Source organism: Pygocentrus nattereri, chromosome 3, assembly GCF_015220715.1.
Source record: "Pygocentrus nattereri isolate fPygNat1 chromosome 3, fPygNat1.pri, whole genome shotgun sequence".
Taxonomy (NCBI): domain Eukaryota; kingdom Metazoa; phylum Chordata; class Actinopteri; order Characiformes; family Serrasalmidae; genus Pygocentrus; species Pygocentrus nattereri.
The window spans coordinates 49,980,910-50,000,835 of NC_051213.1; the positions used below are offsets into that span (position 1 = coordinate 49,980,910).

Consider the following 19,926-nt stretch of genomic DNA (forward strand, 5'->3'; position numbering starts at 1 on the left):
TACAGGAAGCGTAGGGGGCGATACGGCTTCTACTGTTTCATTTAAAAAGCTCTATAATGTTCATATGATCCACACAGTCGCTCTGACAGACTGTAATACACTACAGGAAGCGTAGGGGGCGATACGGCTTCTACTGTTTCATTTAAAAAGCTCTATAATGTTCATATGATCCACACAGTCGCTCTGACAGACTGTAATACACTACAGGAAGCGTAGGGGGCGATACGGCTTCTACTGTTTCATTTAAAAAGCTCTATAATGTTCATATGATCCACACAGTCGCTCTGACAGACTGTAATACACTACAGGAAGCGTAGGGGGCGATACGGCTTCTACTGTTTCATTTAAAAAGCTCTATAATGTTCATATGATCCACACAGTCGCTCTGACAGACTGTAATACACTACAGGAAGCGTAGGGGGCGATACGGCTTCTACTGTTTCATTTAAAAAGCTCTATAATGTTCATATGATCCACACAGTCGCTCTGACAGACTGTAATACACTACAGGAAGCGTAGGGGGCGATACGGCTTCTACTGTTTCATTTAAAAAGCTCTATAATGTTCATATGATCCACACAGTCGCTCTGACAGACTGTAATACACTACAGGAGGTGTAGGGGGCGATACGGCTTCTACTGTTTCATTTAAAAAGCTCTATAATGTTCATATGATCCACACAGTCGCTCTGACAGACTGTAATACACTACAGGAAGCGTAGGGGGCGATACGGCTTCTACTGTTTCATTTAAAAAGCTCTATAATGTTCATATGATCCACACAGTCGCTCTGACAGACTGTAATACACTACAGGAAGCGTAGGGGGCGATACGGCTTCTACTGTTTCATTTAAAAAGCTCTATAATGTTCATATGATCCACACAGTCGCTCTGACAGACTGTAATACACTACAGGAAGCGTAGGGGGCGATACGGCTTCTACTGTTTCATTTAAAAAGCTCTATAATGTTCATATGATCCACACAGTCGCTCTGACAGACTGTAATGCACTACAGGAAGCGTAGGGGGCGATACGGCTTCTACTGTTTCATTTAAAAAGCTCTATAATGTTCATATGATCCACACAGTCGCTCTGACAGACTGTAATACACTACAGGAAGCGTAGGGGGCGATACGGCTTCTACTGTTTCATTTAAAAAGCTCTATAATGTTCATATGATCCACACAGTCGCTCTGACAGACTGTAATACACTACAGGAAGCGTAGGGGGCGATACGGCTTCTACTGTTTCATTTAAAAAGCTCTATAATGTTCATATGATCCACACAGTCGCTCTGATAGACTGTAATACACTACAGGAAGCGTAGGGGGCGATACGGCTTCTACTGTTTCATTTAAAAAGCTCTATAATGTTCATATGATCCACACAGTCGCTCTGACAGACTGTAATACACTACAGGAAGCGTAGGGGGCGATACGGCTTCTACTGTTTCATTTAAAAAGCTCTATAATGTTCATATGATCCACACGGTCGCTCTGACAGACTGTAATACACTACAGGAGGCGTAGGGGGCGATACGGCTTCTACTGTTTCATTTAAAAAGCTCTATAATGTTCCTATGATCCACACGGTCGCTCTGACAGACTGTAATACACTACAGGAGGCGTAGGGGGCGATACGGCTTCTACTGTTTCATTTAAAAAGCTCTATAATGTTCCTATGATCCACACGGTCGCTCTGACAGACTGTAATACACTACAGGAAGCGTAGGGGGCGATACAGCTTCTACTGTTTCATTTAAAAAGCTCTATAATGTTCCTATGATCCACACAGTCGCTCTGACAGACTGTAATACACTACAGGAAGCGTAGGGGGCGATACAGCTTCTACTGTTTCATTTAAAAAGCTCTATAATGTTCATATGAGCCACCCAGTCATTCTACTCTAAACTATACAGTGTAATAAACTTCGTTCTGTGTTTGTTAGTGTGTTATAAACACTTATGAACTCTTATGAACTATTTCAGCCCCTGATGTAGAGGTGAAAGGAGAGAAAGGACGTTATCTCCTGTTAGTCCAGGGGGCGGAGTCTGGGGGCTGCAGAGCTCGCCTAATACACTCAGCCAATCAGATCAATGGAGCTGTTGCTATGGCAACACTCAACAGCCTCATCCGGGAACAAGATCTGTCTTCTTCAGGTGAGAGCATGGCTGTCAACATTAGCTGACAATTAATTGTCATATAAATATTTGCAATTCACAGTTAAATTGTGTTTTCTTGATTGTGTTTAATGATTCAATCTGATTTTCTGCAGTTATCAGATTATTAAGTGTAAACACACTGAACCAGTTACTGACACAGTCTGATTTTCTGTAGTTATTAGATTATTAAGTGTAAACACACTGAACCAGTTACTGACACAATCTGATTTCTGCAGTTATCAGATTATTAAGTGTAAACACACTGAACCAGTTACTGACACAATCTGATTTTCTGTAGTTATCAGATTATTAAGTGTAAACACACTGAACCAGTTACTGACACAATCTGATTTTCTGCAGTTATCAGATTATTAAGTGTAAACACACTGAACCAGTTACTGACACAATCTGATTTACTGCAGTTATCAGATTATTAAGTGTAAACACACTGAACCAGTTACTGACACAATCTGATTTACTGCAGTTATCAGATTATTAAGTGTAAACACACTGAACCAGTTACTGACACAATCTGATCTACTGCAGTTATCAGATTATTGAGTGTAAACACACTGAACCAGTTACTGACACAATCTGATTTACTGCAGTTATCAGATTATTGAGTGTAAACACACTGAACCAGTTACTGACACAATCTGATTTACTGCAGTTATCAGATTATTGAGTGTAAACACACTGAACCAGTTACTGACACAATCTGATTTACTGCAGTTATCAGATTATTGAGTGTAAACACACTGAACCAGTTACTGACACAATCTGATTTACTGCAGTTATCAGATTATTGAGTGTAAACACACTGAACCAGTTACTGACACAATCTGATTTACTGCAGTTATCAGATTATTAAGTGTAAACACACTGAACCAGTTACTGACACAGTCTGATTTACTGTAGTTATCAGATTATTAAGTGTAAACACACTGAACCAGTTACTGACACAATCTGATTTACTGCAGTTATCAGATTATTGAGTGTAAACACACTGAACCAGTTACTGACACAATCTGATTTACTGCAGTTATCAGATTATTGAGTGTAAACACGCTGAACCAGTTACTGACACAATCTGATTTTCTGCAATTATCAGATTATTAAGTGTAAACACACTGAACCAGTTACTGACACAGTCTGATTTTCTGCAGTTATCAGATTATTAAGTGTAAACACACTGAACCTGTTACTGACACAGTCTGATTTACTGCAGTTATCAGATTATTAAGTGTAAACACACTGAACCAGTTACTGACACAATCTGATCTACTGCAGTTATCAGATTATTGAGTGTAAACACACTGAACCAGTTACTGACACAATCTGATTTACTGCAGTTATCAGATTATTGAGTGTAAACACACTGAACCAGTTACTGACACAGTCTGATTTTCTGCAGTTATCAGATTATTAAGTGTAAACACACTGAACCAGTTACTGACACAATCTGATCTACTGCAGTTATCAGATTATTGAGTGTAAACACACTGAACCAGTTACTGACACAATCTGATTTTCTGCAGTTATCAGATTATTGAGTGTAAACACACTGAACCAGTTACTGACACAATCTGATTTACTGCAGTTATCAGATTATTGAGTGTAAACACGCTGAACCAGTTACTGACACAATCTGATTTTCTGCAATTATCAGATTATTGAGTGTAAACACGCTGAACCAGTTACTGACACAATCTGATTTTCTGCAGTTATCAGATTATTGAGTGTAAACACACTGAACCAGTTACTGACACAATCTGATTTTCTGCAGTTATCAGATTATTGAGTGTAAACACACTGAACCAGTTACTGACACAATCTGATTTACTGCAGTTATCAGATTATTGAGTGTAAACACGCTGAACCAGTTACTGACACAATCTGATTTTCTGCAATTATCAGATTATTAAGTGTAAACACACTGAACCAGTTACTGACACAATCTGATTTTCTGCAGTTATCAGATTATTAAGTGTAAACACACTGAACCAGTTACTGACACAGTCTGATTTTCTGCAGTTATCAGATTATTAAGAGTAAACACACTGAACCAGTTACTGACACAATCTGATTTACTGCAGTTATCAGATTATTGAGTGTAAACACGCTGAACCAGTTACTGACACAATCTGATTTTCTGCAATTATCAGATTATTAAGTGTAAACACACTGAACCAGTTACTGACACAGTCTGATTTTCTGCAGTTATCAGATTATTAAGTGTAAACACACTGAACCTGTTACTGACACAGTCTGATTTACTGCAGTTATCAGATTATTAAGTGTAAACACACTGAACCAGTTACTGACACAATCTGATTTACTGCAGTTATCAGATTATTAAGTGTAAACACACTGAACCAGTTACTGACACAATCTGATTTACTGCAGTTATCAGATTATTGAGTGTAAACACACTGAACCAGTTACTGACACAATCTGATTTACTGCAGTTATCAGATTATTGAGTGTAAACACACTGAACCAGTTACTGACACAATCTGATTTACTGCAGTTATCAGATTATTGAGTGTAAACACACTGAACCAGTTACTGACACAATCTGATTTACTGCAGTTATCAGATTATTAAGTGTAAACACACTGAACCAGTTACTGACACAGTCTGATTTACTGTAGTTATCAGATTATTAAGTGTAAACACGCTGAACCAGTTACTGACACCGTCTGATTTTCTGCAGTTATCAGATTATTAAGTGTAAACACACTGAACCAGTAACTGCCACAATCTGATTTTCTGCAGTTATCAGATTATTAAGTGTAAACACACTGAACCAGTTACTGACACAATCTGATTTACTGCAGTTATCAGATTATTAAGTGTAAACACATTGAACCAGTTACTGACACAGTCTGATTTACTGTAGTTATCAGATTATTAAGTGTAAACACGCTGAACCAGTTACTGACACCGTCTGATTTTCTGCCGTTATCAGATTATTAAGTGTAAACACGCTGAACCAGTTACTGACACAATCTGATTTACTGCAGTTATCAGATTATTAAGTATAAACACACTGAACCAGTTACTGACACAATCTGATTTTCTGCAGTTATCAGATTATTAAGTGTAAACACACTGAACCAGTTACTGACACAGTCTGATTTACTGATGTTATCAGATTATTAAGTGTAAACACACTGAACCAGTTACTGACACAGTCTGATTTTCTGCAGTTATCAGATTATTAAGAGTAAACACACTGAACCAGTTACTGACACAATCTGATTTTCTGCAATTATCAGATTATTAAGAGCATATAAACACACTCATTGTAGATCTGGATTTCCTGATATGACGCTGAATACAGAATTGCAACACAGTGAGGTCTGAATTCTGAACCCTGGTGATGAATGTGAAGTCCAGGAGGTTTTTCCGTCCCTCACCGGTACTTCTCTCAACAGCTTGTCCAGAATGAAGCTGTGTTTATCAGACCTTCAGTTAATCCCTGCCGGAGCGCCGCGTACTTTCACACTTTTCTGCTGTTATAGGCTCAAAGTTTTAAACCCGAGGCGTTGATAAGAGCCCGGAGCTCAGTCTCTCTGTGGCTCACTCGCTATAGGTGTTCCTCTAGACGTCCAGATAAAGGCTGAAAAGAGCAGCACGTTGAACTGTCTGATTAAAAATAGCGAGATATGCTCGGAGGTACAGATAATTTACCGCGCGCCGGGTTTCTCCGCTGATGAGCGCTTTACGTGTCGGTTAATGGTAATGCTGTGGCGCTCTTTCTCTCTGAATAGCTCTTTGTGCTCTTTGTGATCTGTGAAAGTGTTAAAGATCACGGCGGGAGGTAAATTACTGTTCTCCATCAGACGAGGTTCCTCAGCCGTTCACCCTTATCCTGACCGCAGTCTACAGAAGATACAGGAATCTGGTGTTAGTTCAGCTCCGTGTTCACACCAGCATTCAGAATCTCCGTCTGCTCTTCTGAAGTACAGCTGCTTCCAAAAGTCTGTCTCTGTAGTGAAGGTGTTAATAATGAGCCTTCTGAAAAGGATTTACACTAGATGTTGAACGTTGCTGTGAGGATTTGATTGAGATCGATTCTTGGATGCTCAGTTCTGGGTCACTCCACCTGATCCCAAAGCTGTTGGGTGGAGCTCCATCACCTCTGCTGATAAAAACCTAGAAAACAGTGTGTTCCTGTTGGTTCCTGGTGGTTTCATACTGTGTTTTGGCATTTCCAGATGGGTGGATACCACAATGTAAAGGATCCTAATGGATTAATTGGTGATTCCAGGCTTTATGCCCCTCTAGCCTGTGCTTGGCGTTGGACATGGTGACCTCAGGTTCATGTGTGGTTGCTCCAGAGCCTAATTCTACCTAAATGAAGGTGTTAGTAGTGAGTCAGTGCTGCAGTAACAGCCTCTACTCTTCTTGGAAGGCTTTACACTAGATGTTGAACATTGCTGTGAGGATTTGATCGAGTATTAGTGAGGTCAGGTTCTGATGTTGGATGGTCAGTTCTGGGTTACTCCAAGCTGTTGGGTGGAGCTCCATCACCTCTGCTGATTAAAAACCTAGAAAACATGAAATGTTTCTGTTGGTTCCTGGTGGCTTCATACTGTGTTGTGGTTTTTCTTGATGGGTTAATTCCGCAATGTAAAGGATCCTAATGGATTAATTAGAGGTGGACGTCTGGTTCCCATCCCCACCACTGTGAACAGTCCTGACTTGGTAAGTTTCTCTAGAACGGAGCGTTTCACACCAAACCCTCTTGAACAGTTAATTATGCTGAAGTTCAGGAAAATTGGTGGAGTTTCCCTTTAAGAATGGTGGGAATGTCATGCTGTGGTGTAACTTTTCACGTGTGACTCTGGTCTGATTTTCGGGTTCTTGGGGAACGTGCAGGACGGACCTCGCGGGATGAACTCCGTTAACCTCTCTGCTCTCCACAGGGTCCGCGCGCACCTCGGACTGGCTGCGATCCCTGCCCTGTCTCCGTGGAGACCAGCTCCTGCGCCAGGAGAGGAGTCTGGACAGGGTGCAGGCCCAGGTCCTGCAGGAATGCGTCCGTAAGTGGTTACCATGGCGACCGCCAGCGCCTCGCTCTTAAATATTCACACGACATCCTCAGCGGCTCTGAGGTGGAGAAGACCTGCCACGTTCCTTCAGTCTCACGTAATTAGGTCCTGCCGGGGTGCTCAGTCGAAGCTGCACTGCGTAAGATTGTTTAGTTAAATCTGAATGAAGTGTCGTTGCTGACCGAGGAGCATAAAGACGGGCTGAAATATGGTGAGAGTGAGCTGCCGCGAGTCGCCCTGTAAAGCCTGATAGAATCATTTAAAAGTCCGAGGCGTCGTATCGGGTTTTTCCGCACCACGTCATCCGTCTTTATGTTCACGTTGCTCACACAGACTCAAGAAGAAGGTCTGGCTCAATGTTCAGGTCTCACAGAACCTCAGAATCAACATTATGCTGATGAATATTAGAGATGCAGTCCCACCAGTTGGCCTTCTGATGCCGATACCGAGTACCGGTGTCTCAAATAAAACACCCTCAGCTTGGCTGGATGGCATTTACCTGTTGCATTATATTATTAGTTCATTAAGAAAACTTATTTTTTAATTACTTACTGCATTTATGTAGTATTTACTAATTATGGGATAGGAATAAGAACCATGTTTATTAACTGAAGTAAACGTAAAATATCTTTATTGTGCAAAAAAGCTAAAAACGGAACTGAACAGTGGTGTTTATACGTCAGCACACAGCAGCTTCTCTGGCTCAAATACGGAGCTGAATGTTGTTCCCGTCCAAAAATAAAGAGTCATTTGTCTTATATGTGCGTCTTGTTGACTCTTGCTGCATGTCTGAGCTTCAGTTCAGTAAATACACTATATTTCCAAAAGTCTTCACTCCCCCATCCAAATCATTGAATCCAGGTGTTCCAGTCACTTCCATGGCCACAGGTGTATAAAGCCGAGCCCCTAGGCCTGGTACCGGGATTATAACAAAGTGAAAGTGATTGGGAACGACAGCAACTCGGCCACGAAGTGGTCGGCCACGTAAAATGACAGAGCGGTCAGCGGATGCTGAGGGGCATAGTGCGCAGAGGTCACCGACTTTCTGCAGAGTCCATCACTACAGACCTCCAAACTTCATGTGGCCTTCAGATCAGCTCAAGAACAGCATAGAGAGCTTCATGGAATGGGTTTCCATGGCCGAGCAGCTGCATCCAAGCCTTACATCACCAAGCACAATGCAAAGCGTGGAATGCAGTGGAGTAAAGCGCCACCACTGGACTCTAGAGCAGTGGAGACGTGTTCTCTGGAGTGACCAATCACGCTTCTCCATCTGGAAATCCGATGGACGAGTCTGGGTTTGGCGGTTGCCAGGAGACGGTACTCGTCTGACTGCATTGTGCCGAGTGTAAAGTTTGGTGGAGGGGGGATCATGGTGTGGGGGTGTTTTTCAGGAGTTGGGCTCGGCCCCTTAGTTCCAGTGGACAATTTCATGCTCCCAACTTCGTGGGAACAGTTTGGGGACGCTCCCTTCCTGCTCCAACATGACTGGGCACCAGTGCACAAAGCAGGTCCATGAAGACGTGGATGAGCCAGTTTGGTGTGGAAGAACTTGACTTTTGGAAATATAGTGTGTGTATATCGTCTATACAGTAACAAATAACAAACTGCAACCTTGTTGAGTGATTAACAATTAGTGGGACTAATAAAGGATTATCTTATCTTATACTGGAATGTATTTGAATTGGATTTGTAGACAAACATTAATTTTACATCGAAGTTTACAGTGTGTCTAATTATGGTGTACGGTGATGTATGTCTAGATCTCTTAAACATATCTCTGGATCTTCCCCTTTCTGTGATCAGGGAGAAGACAGCAGGCCCAGAAACCTGCAGCAGTGCCTCTGAATGACCTGAAGGTTCTGCTAAACCTGGCCAGAGAACAGTACCTGAACATGCAGAACTCCACGCTGCCCAGAGCTTCCGAGCGCGATTCCACCAAGAAGGACAACCACACTTCTGCTACCCGGAGTGAGCGTTTAAAATCTTTATTAGAGAACAGGTTGTTCTGGTTCTAACATCTACAAACATCTTCCTCTGCACGAAGTAGCGGAACCTTTAGCACCAGAAAGCTGGAGCTGTGTCCTCACTGTGAAAAATGATATCTTAGCCAGTAGAAACATCTTAAATCTAGTCAGTAGGTCTGATGTTTCTCATTGTAAGAATATCGCAGTAATTTTATCAATAAATTATTATCGCTATTTCTCTAAACAAGTAAAATGATCTGCCAGTGGAGTAAAACATTTTCACCACACTAAAATTACTTTTAAAAAAAGTTAAAAATGTCTAGTAATAAGTTCAATAATCTTAGTGTTGCTGCTGTCAGAACAAAACCTTGTATGTCCATTTTTGTGTAACATTTCCTGGTGAATGGACCAAACCAAACGACTCAGAATTCCTTGGAAAGACGTCTGGTTCCATTGACTTACATTAAAAGTAAAGTAGGTTTTTTTCCTTCTCCTGTAAAGTTGCCATTAAGGAGATACGAGGTTTTGTTCTGACAGCAACGGCACCCTCTCAACAATCTCACAATGAGGAATATTAGACGCGTTAACTGCCTTCGAGACGGTTTCACGATTTTTTGCAGTGCTTTTCTATTGGCTCTCGCTTCTACAACTGATGGGTCCTTTTTTATTGTTATTATTTTGCTTGTTTGTTTGTTTTACGGTTTTTCGGGTTTCCTTATTGAACAGTAAAGAGACACAGACCTTTACGGTGCTTGGCATCCGTAGCCTCCCGTTAGAGCTGTATTGCTTGGCGGACGAACTGTGTGCTGTAATAATTATTAATAATATATGAAGTTCTTTATTGAACGTTGATGTATTTCGGCTATGAAAGGTCAGAAAACCATGAGATCAGCTTAACGCACAGCCTACAGTGGATTACTGCTGTAATACGTTTATAAGTGGACATTTATAAGCAGGTTATTGGAGGAAAACAGCCGCTGTGTTTCTCTCCAGCAGACGTTCAGCCTGTGATCCACTCAGAATGGCCTGAGAGGAGCGTCCTGAGGAACCATGAGAACATGCAGAAGGTTCGGCACAGGTCGAGGTCAGCGTCCGTCATTTACTTCTTGTAATAATAATAATAATAATAATAATAATAATGTTTGTGTGTATAGTACCTGTCATACATTACAAATGCAGCTCAAAGTGCTTCCCAATACAAAGTAAGAACAACAGGGCAAGAAGAAAAAAGAGAGAATCTAATATAAAAAACTAAGTATAATAAACGAATAAATAGCAGAAATGAATATTAAATGCTGAGTTGTTATCAGTTGCTGAAATTTTTGCCCCTTATTTGCCCCAAATTCTTGCCCCGGTGATCTGGTGTGAATGTTTTGTCGGTAATCATCTCCGTCCACCCTCTGCAGGTCCAGCCTGTTCACCACTGGCTCCTCGGAGTGTCTGATGGGTCCTAAAGATGGTCAGAAGAGCAGCAGTGCACAGTTGGACGCGAGAGAGCTCCTCAAACACTTCACTCCCGATGGTCTGCCTGCAGGAGAGCTGCAGCCCCTGCCTGTGATCAGAGGGTACTGACCAATCACTCGCACTCTCAGACCTCCAAACTCAGAGCCGTTCCCAGAGGTGGTGATGGGAACCAGACGTCCCTCTAAAAGCTCCTCACAGTGGTGGTGATAGGAACCAGACGTCCCTCTAAAAGCTCCTACAGAAAGTTCCTACATGAGCTGGTTCTGAATTCACTGCCTGATGACTGAGACGCTGTTTTATGAGAGTTTAGAGAACTTCAACTCCATTCATGGTGGAGGGAGACATGCAGGGCGCTGTGCGGCAAAATAGTCCCCAAAGAAAACTCATTATTCCAGATTTTCCACTGTTTTCCATCATCAACATTCCATATAAGCTCAAACCCAAAATGGTTCTTCCATTGTTATGGTATCAAGCCATATCATGGAACCCTTTTGAATATGGTTCTATATAGCACCCAAAAAGTGTCAAGGTTCTTTATAAGTTTATTTTTGTTTACAGCACGTTCTCCATCAATCTGAAGAGCACTTTCACAATGCGAAGAACCTTTTAATCAGACAGAGGGTTCTTTTAGTGTTCATGGTTCTATGCAGACTCATTTTCTTTACTAAAGAACCCTTAATTCATCTTTTTTAAGAGTGTAGGCTGGTGGTTCGATGTGTGACGCCAGAGGAAACGCCTACAGATGTTCTCTTTCGGCTTCACCGCAGTAAAAAAAGAAACAGAATTAGGAACTTGAGGTTGATGAAAACCGAATGCGTAGAACCCGTTTAGCCCTGCTCTGTAAATGGACAGTCAGACGGTGGACATGAGTCGCTGTCCGTTCGCTGGACTATTAGTCACAGCTCAGAAAGCCAGCGTGTTCATTTACACAGTGGATCTAAGACTAAATGACACTTTTCCCTCATGATTCTCTGATTTTTCTCCTTCGTAGTCGCTCTGCGTCGGTAAAACGGCTCCTCACAGAACCAACTTTCACCATTTCTCATAGAAAACTGTATTTTTTTATTCAGGTTCATGTTTACTTCCTACATCATTAACGTTACACTACATTTAAAAACAGGTATTTTATTTAAAAGTCATGTGTCTGAGATTTTGCTCACCGGTGTTATCAGAACTCCATGTAGACATCATTGTGTTGTAACCAAAAAGATGCTTTCTCACTTTATTATTATTATTATTATTATTATTACTTTGGGTTTTATTTTTACTAATCAGGTCTACGTAATACGGAGCCCCGTTGGTGACGTCCTGTATGAATAAAAATTATGCGTGGCCACGACTTAGTAACGGGGAGCTGTTGGGGGTTAGGGCACCTCAGCCAAGGGGATCGAACCGGCAACCTTCTGGTCACAGGGCTGGTTCCCTGACCTCCAGCCCACGACTGCCCCACGCCATAGCAGAGCCTTCAAAAATAAGAACTCGTCAGCGTTCCCCTTCACGGAAATCTTTAATAGTAGGCGAAAGATTTGCGCGTGAATGTAGAAAGGCTTCGTAATTTAATGCACAAAAGGGAAAAACATTTTTTAATCCTGTTGAAATACATTCCGATTCCAGATTCAGACTGAGGTGTTTATTCTCACTCTACTCAACAATCTGGTGAAAATCTCTGTTTACAGGCTCATTACAAGTAATCAGATCCAAAATGACGCGCATGAGCAGAGAACCATTTAGAGTAAACGTTACCATGACAACCAGCATCCCGTGAGTCCAGTCAGAGTGAGATGAGCAGCAGTGAGCAGTGATTGTGTTTCTAACTGCTTTAAAATGACGTCAGACTCAGGAAAACGTCCTTCACACGTCCTTATTAAAGAAGGCCGAGAGGAAGACGTCGTGCTCTGAGACGCATAAGCTGGACGTCCGTCCCACCGCCGTCTTTTAAAGACCAGAGCATGAACTTCGTCTCCTCTGCAGACCAGTTTCTGCTCCGCCGTGTTGAACGGTATAAACTCTCACTGTGACGCGACGCACATGCAGAACGGACTGAAACTTTCCGATAGGGAATGTAATCGGATACAGGAGTTTACACGGATATTATTCTTTATTTAACAGATTATTTACAGGATTACCCACCTCGATCAGTCGGATAGAAACTGTATTCCAATTGAGGTGTTTACATGGACGTCTTCTATTCCGATTGAGCCATTAGTTGGATTATTAGCGGGATTATTAGGCTGCATGTAAATGTGGCTAATGTTTAGATTATTTAGTTTCGGGCTGAAAGAAATGGACTTCTTACAAACGTGTCCGCCTGAATTCCCACTCCAAATGGAGAACGGCCCACATGCGTTAGTGCTAGATTAGTGCACTAAAGTTTGAACAGTTCTTCTGCAGTTCCTCTCAGCCAGACGGCTCGGCCATAGGAAACATGGGGCAGCTACGCTAATCTGTTCTCGCTCTAGTTGAAGGCACGAAAAACCAGCGACGCCAGGAAAGTTAATGCCTCCATCTGGCTGCCTGCGCAGACGCTCCTCCAAACTTTTACGGCCCCTCTGTTCCGCTGGGTTCCATTGTGATGTTTCCCGGCCGCGGCGACAGCTTAATTAAAATTCCTTGTGGTTCCTACGGCTTAATTCATACGCCGAAACTTAATTACTGTCTCATTGAGATGTTAATGCTCCAGTTGCTTACGACGACTGTGCTTGTGTTTGAGGACTAAGCGTGCTTGGTAATTGCTGCTGATGTGGTCTGTTCAGCTGAATGGGACACCTTATTGTTCATTGTTGTTGTTTTGTAGCGGGAACACGTTCCAGCTGTCTTCAGAGCTCACTCCCCGAAAAGTGGCCAAACTCCCGTTCACACAGGCGGCCAGCAGCCACTACCACGGCATCGAGTGAGTGCAGATCTCCACCTCTCAGCGATTCGATTCAGTCACGCTTCTATTAGAGACGATTCAGTGAATCACGCAGTTTGATTGATTTCGATTATTTCGAGTTATTTTCGAATACACAAGAGTCGGAGCTGTTTACACAAAGATGGGCCTGGGCTAGAATGCAGTGTTGAAAAATCTATAAATTGGGACAAAATGATTGAAAAGTGATATTTTTTTGTTATTTGAAACCTTTAGTGGTCAGAGGGCTACTGTAGCGGTCTAAAGACTACCACACACCTTCAAAAGACCACCGCACACCGTCTTGGGACTACTGCGGCCTTCTAAAGGCTAACACACACCATCTAGAAACTACTGCAGTTGTCTAAAAGCTACCTGTCTAAAGAATAGGCAGTTGTCTCAATTCTTCCGCACACTGTCTGAAGACCATGCAGTCATCTAAAGGCTACCACACACCATCTAAAAGACTACTGCAGCTGTCTAAAGGCTACCACACACTGTCTAAAGACTATTGCAGCTATTTACAGGCTACCGCACACTGTCTAAAGACTATTGCAGCTATTTACAGGCTACCGCACACTGTCTAAAGACTATTGCAGCTATTTACAGGCTACCACACACTGTCTAAAGACTATTGCAGCTATTTACAGGCTACCGCACACTGGCTAAATACAATTGCACTCATCTAAAGGCTACCGCACATCATCTAAACAATACTGCAGCCGCCTGAAGGCTACTGCACACTATCTAAAGACTACTGCCGCTGTCTAAAGGCTACTGCACTGTCTAGACTACTGCAGTCATCTAAAGACTACTGCAGTCATCTGAAGTCTACTGCACACTGTCTAAAGACTACTGCAGTCATCTAAAGCCTACTGCAGTCATCTGAAGTCTACTGCACACTGTCTAAAGACTACTGCAGTCATCTGAAGTCTACTGCACACTGTCTAAAGACTACTGCAGTCATCTGAAGTCTACTGCACACTGTCTAAAGACTACTGCAGTCATCTGAAGTCTACTGCACACTGTCTAAAGACTACTGCAGTCATCTGAAGTCTACTGCACACCGTCTAAAGACTGTGGAGTCGTCTAAAGGCAACCGCACACTGTCTAGAGACTGTTGCAGGTATTTAAAGGCTACTGTACACTGTCTAAAGACCATGACCGTCATCTAAAGGCCACTGAACAATATTGTTAATGTGTCAGCTAAAAAATTCTGAAGGCATAGTTTATTATATATTTACTGTAATAAGTGCCGTTATATTCAGTTTAATAATTTAAGTCAAAAGTGCATCCAGTTGAATCACTATGACGACACATTAATGCACATTTACAGCCCTGCAGCGTGTCCTGTTATCAGGTCCACTGTGGGTCCAGCAGTGTGTATGCTTCTCCAACCTGCCGTCTGTGTGTGTCCGGCAGGTTTTGTCTGGACGAGCGGAAGGCTCTGGAGAGGGATCGGGGTTTTGTCCGGCTGCAGTCGCGACTGATCCGCTTCGAGACCCAGACGACGTGCTGTAAGGAGCCGTGCCCGCTGCCACTGGCACTGAGTCCGGCTTCCACGCCCTCGCCCGCCGCGCCCTCTGAGGACGGAGAGAGTCTGCAGAGCGATCCACCACAACTAAAACGCCGGTCACGAGAACCAGACACACACACCCACCAGCACAAGAGGTCAGAGCGTCCTGCATACATCGCTTTAATATTTAAAGTGTAATGTTTACATGCTAATCCCCCAAAAGCAGTTCCTAACCGCGTCGGAAACCGTAGAGACCACCGAACAGCTCCACATGGTGTGAGGTGACTGAAGATTTAGAAAATGTAGTTAGCGCCATGCTAATTGGTGGGTTCCATTACTTTCATGCACACATATTTATAGTACTGTGTTAAGAGTCCCAAAAACGCTGGTAATCAGTAAAAGCAATAAAATAACAAAAACAACTAGAAAGGGAAAGTTTGTGAGCCATTTGCGTTAAAATTGCGTTAAAACGTTAAAATGGTGGTAGACTGTTCAGGTTTGTTAAAGTGTTAAACCTTAATTTAAAGTTCCAGCTTAAAATCTGTGCCAACTTCATTTTAGTGCTACCTTAAATGGAGTTCCACCTTAAATTCTGTGCAACCTTCATTTTAGTGCTACCTTAAATTCAGAGTTCCACCTTAAATTTAGTGCTATGTTAATTACAGTTTCACCTTAAATTCAGTGCCACCTTAAATGAAGTTCCACCTTACAGTCTGTACCACCTTCATTTAAGTGCCACCTTAAAGAGAGTTCCACCTTAATTTCGGTGCGGCCTTGAATTTAGTTTGAAATTCTGTGTCACCAGAGAACCTACACGAGTCTTCTGAGCTTATATGGAATGCTGATGATGGAAAACAGTGGAAAATCTGGAATAGTGAGTTTTCTTTGGGGACTATTTTGCCGCACAGCGCCCTGCATGTCTCCCTCCACCATGAATGGAGTTGAAGTTCTCTAAACTCTCATAAAACAGCGCCTCAGTCATCAGGCAGTGAATTCAGAACCAGTTCATGTAGGAACTTTCTGTAGGAGCTTTTAGAGGGACGTCTGGTTCCCATCACCACCACTGTGAGGAGCTTTTAGAGGGACGTCTGGTTCCCATCACCACCACTGTGAGGAGCTTTTAGAGGGGGATGTCTGGTTCCTATCACAGTTCTAAGCATTTCACACCAAACCGCTCAGGACCACTCTGTTTACACTTTACCCGTTTAATTAAGCGCTTTATCCCCGTTATCAGTTCTCTGGTCCGATATGGTCCGACTCTGTAGCTAGTCTCGGTTTTAATGTGATGGATTAACTGTGCAGGACTGCAACTGTAACCGCGGTGGTTCTGAAAAGGTTCATCTCCTTCCCTCACATTCCACCAGCGTCTTCTCACCAGACCCTCAGTGACCCTCACTGGCTGTCCCACTGACCTCTCCAGCCATGGAGCTGCGCTCCACCCTGTTCCATACAGACCCTCATTAAGATCCGCCACACGGCGCTCCCGACCACATCAAGTACAGATCTGTGTTTGATGACTTTGTCAGAAAGACTGGAATGAACTGGAGATGAAAAATTCACTGCTCTGAAAATGAGCGGCGCTGCCGTGAATATCAATCTCTGCGTGTGGGTGATGAAATATTGTCGTGTTCTCAGAAACGTGGCTAGTCTCATCATCGCTGTGGGGTTCTCCACACCAGGGGTTCTCAACCTTTCCACCTCAAGGCCCACCTGTGTATATCTACAAAGCATAGCGGCCCACAGGAAATCGTTCTTCTTGTTGTTCACATTGTTCTTCTCTGAAATGCTGAAAATTAGGGCCTGGAAAGGGTCAGATCAGCCGTTTTGGTTGTCAGTAGCTTTGCAGAATTTGCGGGCATGTTAAACATAATGCATGTTGAACATATGGCTGTAGTGATGTTAAAAATGGGGGGGGGGGTAGAAATATACGAGGTAGACATGGATTTGGAGCTGCAGTCCATCCCGTTTTCATAGAAAACTCTCCACTGGCTTTCCCATGGGCAATTAATTGGCCTCCAGATGTTTTAGTTTTGAGGGGTTTTGTGATTCATTTGAAGTGAATCAAACTCCCTGGGCTTCTGGATTAGCATCGGCACAATCAACAATGATGATAAATCTTACTGGTTATCTGCTTCTTCGTTTAACAGAAGGTTTAGAATTTCATCCGCTCGGCTCATTGATGCTCAGCCAAATTTACGCTCCTCAGTCGGTGAGTTGAAATCGCTGTTGTTTTGTCTGTCTTTAACAGCAGCTTGTGCTGAGAGTCTGTAGGGTCAGTCGTTAAAACGGTCTCTGTGCTGACTGTACAGCGCCGCCGTGCCTCTGGAAGAGACAGACAGCCAGCTTTCTCCATGAACTCCCTCGTCTGATCGCATTTGCGATTTTATTTGTGCATATTTATTAATATTTATGTCAGTTATAATGTAAAAATGTTTAATTCTTAGAATTTTAATGATAAGGTAAATCTTTTTTCCACTAATGTTTTTGATGTTACTGCCCCACTACGAATTACGTCCTCCCTCTGTGTTCAGGCCCGCAGACCACTAGAGGGTGCTTCACGGCCCACTGGTGGTCCGCGGCCCATAGGTTGGAATAGGTTGTTGTTTTGATGCGTTTGTGGTGGTGTTCCCTGTCAGGTTGGTGAAGTCTGAGAGCAGCGAGTCTGTGGGTTCTCAGTGCAGTGTGGGCAGCATTCCTCACCCTGCCGTGAAGGCTCTACGGCAGCAGGCTGGACGCTCACTGTCCACCTCCAGTCCAGCTACGCGTACACACAGCCGGACGCACGCCACTCAGAAGCACAGCCAGGCCGAGCCCCGTCCACAGACTGAAACCTGCCCGCAGACGGAGTCCCGTTCACAGAAACACAACCGGGTAAGAACACAAACAGCACCTATCAACTAATTTATCAAGCTTTATTTCATTAATTGATTCTTATATTTCATGTGTGGATCATATGAACATTATAGAGCTTTTTAAATGAAACAGTAGAAGCCGTATCGCCCCCTACGCTTCCTGTAGTGTATTACAGTCTGTCAGAGCGACTGTGTGGATCATATGAACATTATAGAGCTTTTTAAATGAAACAGTAGAAGCCGTATCGCCCCCTACGCTTCCTGTAGTGTATTACAGTCTGTCAGAGCGACTGTGTGGATCATATGAACATTATAGAGCTTTTTAAATGAAACAGTAGAAGCCGTATCGCCCCCTACGCTTCCTGTAGTGTATTACAGTCTGTCAGAGCGACTGTGTGGATCATATGAACATTATAGAGCTTTTTAAATGAAACAGTAGAAGCCGTATCGCCCCCTACGCTTCCTGTAGTGTATTACAGTCTGTCAGAGCGACTGTGTGGATCATATGAACACTATAGAGCTTTTTAAATGAAACAGTAGAAGCCGTATCGCCCCCTACGCTTCCTGTAGTGTATTACAGTCTGTCAGAGCGACTGTGTGGATCATATGAACATTATAGAGCTTTTTAAATGAAACAGTAGAAGCCGTATCGCCCCCTACGCTTCCTGTAGTGTATTACAGTCTGTCAGAGCGACTGTGTGGATCATATGAACATTATAGAGCTTTTTAAATGAAACAGTAGAAGGCGTATCGCCCCCTACGCTTCCTGTAGTGTATTACAGTCTGTCAGAGCGACTGTGTGGATCATATGAACATTATAGAGCTGTTTAAATGAAACAGTAGAAGCCGTATCGCCCCCTACGCTTCCTGTAGTGTATTACAGTCTGTCAGAGCGACTGTGTGGATCATATGAACATTATAGAGCTTTTTAAATGAAACAGTAGAAGCCGTATCGCCCCCTACGCTTCCTGTAGTGTATTACAGTCTGTCAGAGCGACTGTGTGGATCATATGAACATTATAGAGCTTTTTAAATGAAACAGTAGAAGCCGTATCGCCCCCTACGCTTCCTGTAGTGTATTACAGTCTGTCAGAGCGACTGTGTGGATCATATGAACATTATAGAGCTTTTTAAATGAAACAGTAGAAGCCGTATCGCCCCCTACGCTTCCTGTAGTGTATTACAGTCTGTCAGAGCGACTGTGTGGATCATATGAACACTATAGAGCTTTTTAAATGAAACAGTAGAAGCCGTATCGCCCCCTACGCTTCCTGTAGTGTATTACAGTCTGTCAGAGCGACTGTGTGGATCATATGAACATTATAGAGCTTTTTAAATGAAGCAGTAGAAGCCGTATCGCCCCCTACGCTTCCTGTAGTGTATTACGGTCTGTCAGAGCGACTGTGTGGATCATATGAACATTATAGAGCTTTTTAAATGAAACAGTAGAAGCTGTATCGCCCCCTACGCTTCCTGTAGTGTATTACGGTCTGTCAGAGCGACTGTGTGGATCATATGAACATTATAGAGCTTTTTAAATGAAACAGTAGAAGCCGTATCGCCCCCTACGCTTCCTGTAGTGTATTACAGTCTGTCAGAGCGACTGTGTGGATCATATGAACATTATAGAGCTTTTTAAATGAAACAGTAGAAGCCGTATCGCCCCCTACGCTTCCTGTAGTGTATTACAGTCTGTCAGAGCGACTGTGTGGATCATAGGAACATTATAGAGCTTTTTAAATGAAACAGTAGAAGCCGTATCGCCCCCTACGCTTCCTGTAGTGTATTACAGTCTGTCAGAGCGACTGTGTGGATCATATGAACATTATAGAGCTTTTTAAATGAAACAGTAGAAGCCGTATCGCCCCCTACGCTTCCTGTAGTGTATTACGGTCTGTCAGAGCGACTGTGTGGATCATAGGAACATTATAGAGCTTTTTAAATGAAACAGTAGAAGCCGTATCGCCCCCTACGCTTCCTGTAGTGTATTACGGTCTGTCAGAGCGACTGTGTGGATCA

The 19,926-nt window shown here is 43.0% G+C and overlaps 1 protein-coding gene across 2 annotated transcripts in view; it reads left to right on the forward strand.

The window, feature by feature from the left end:
• Positions 1 to 19,926, forward strand: part of LOC108413984 (MDM2 binding protein) — a 41,905-nt gene that overhangs the window by 15,007 nt on the left and 6,972 nt on the right. The window contains exons 12-19 of one of the 2 annotated variants that reach the window (XM_017686715.2): positions 1,988 to 2,158; positions 7,096 to 7,212; positions 9,028 to 9,192; positions 10,182 to 10,272; positions 10,595 to 10,753; positions 13,447 to 13,542; positions 14,962 to 15,210; positions 17,692 to 17,926. In XM_017686715.2, coding sequence (XP_017542204.1) covers positions 1,988 to 2,158; positions 7,096 to 7,212; positions 9,028 to 9,192; positions 10,182 to 10,272; positions 10,595 to 10,753; positions 13,447 to 13,542; positions 14,962 to 15,210; positions 17,692 to 17,926 — 1,283 coding nt within the window. The remainder of the gene's footprint in view (positions 1 to 1,987; positions 2,159 to 7,095; positions 7,213 to 9,027; positions 9,193 to 10,181; positions 10,273 to 10,594; positions 10,754 to 13,446; positions 13,543 to 14,961; positions 15,211 to 17,691; positions 17,927 to 19,926) is intronic. The other variant, XM_017686716.2, reaches the window with a different exon arrangement.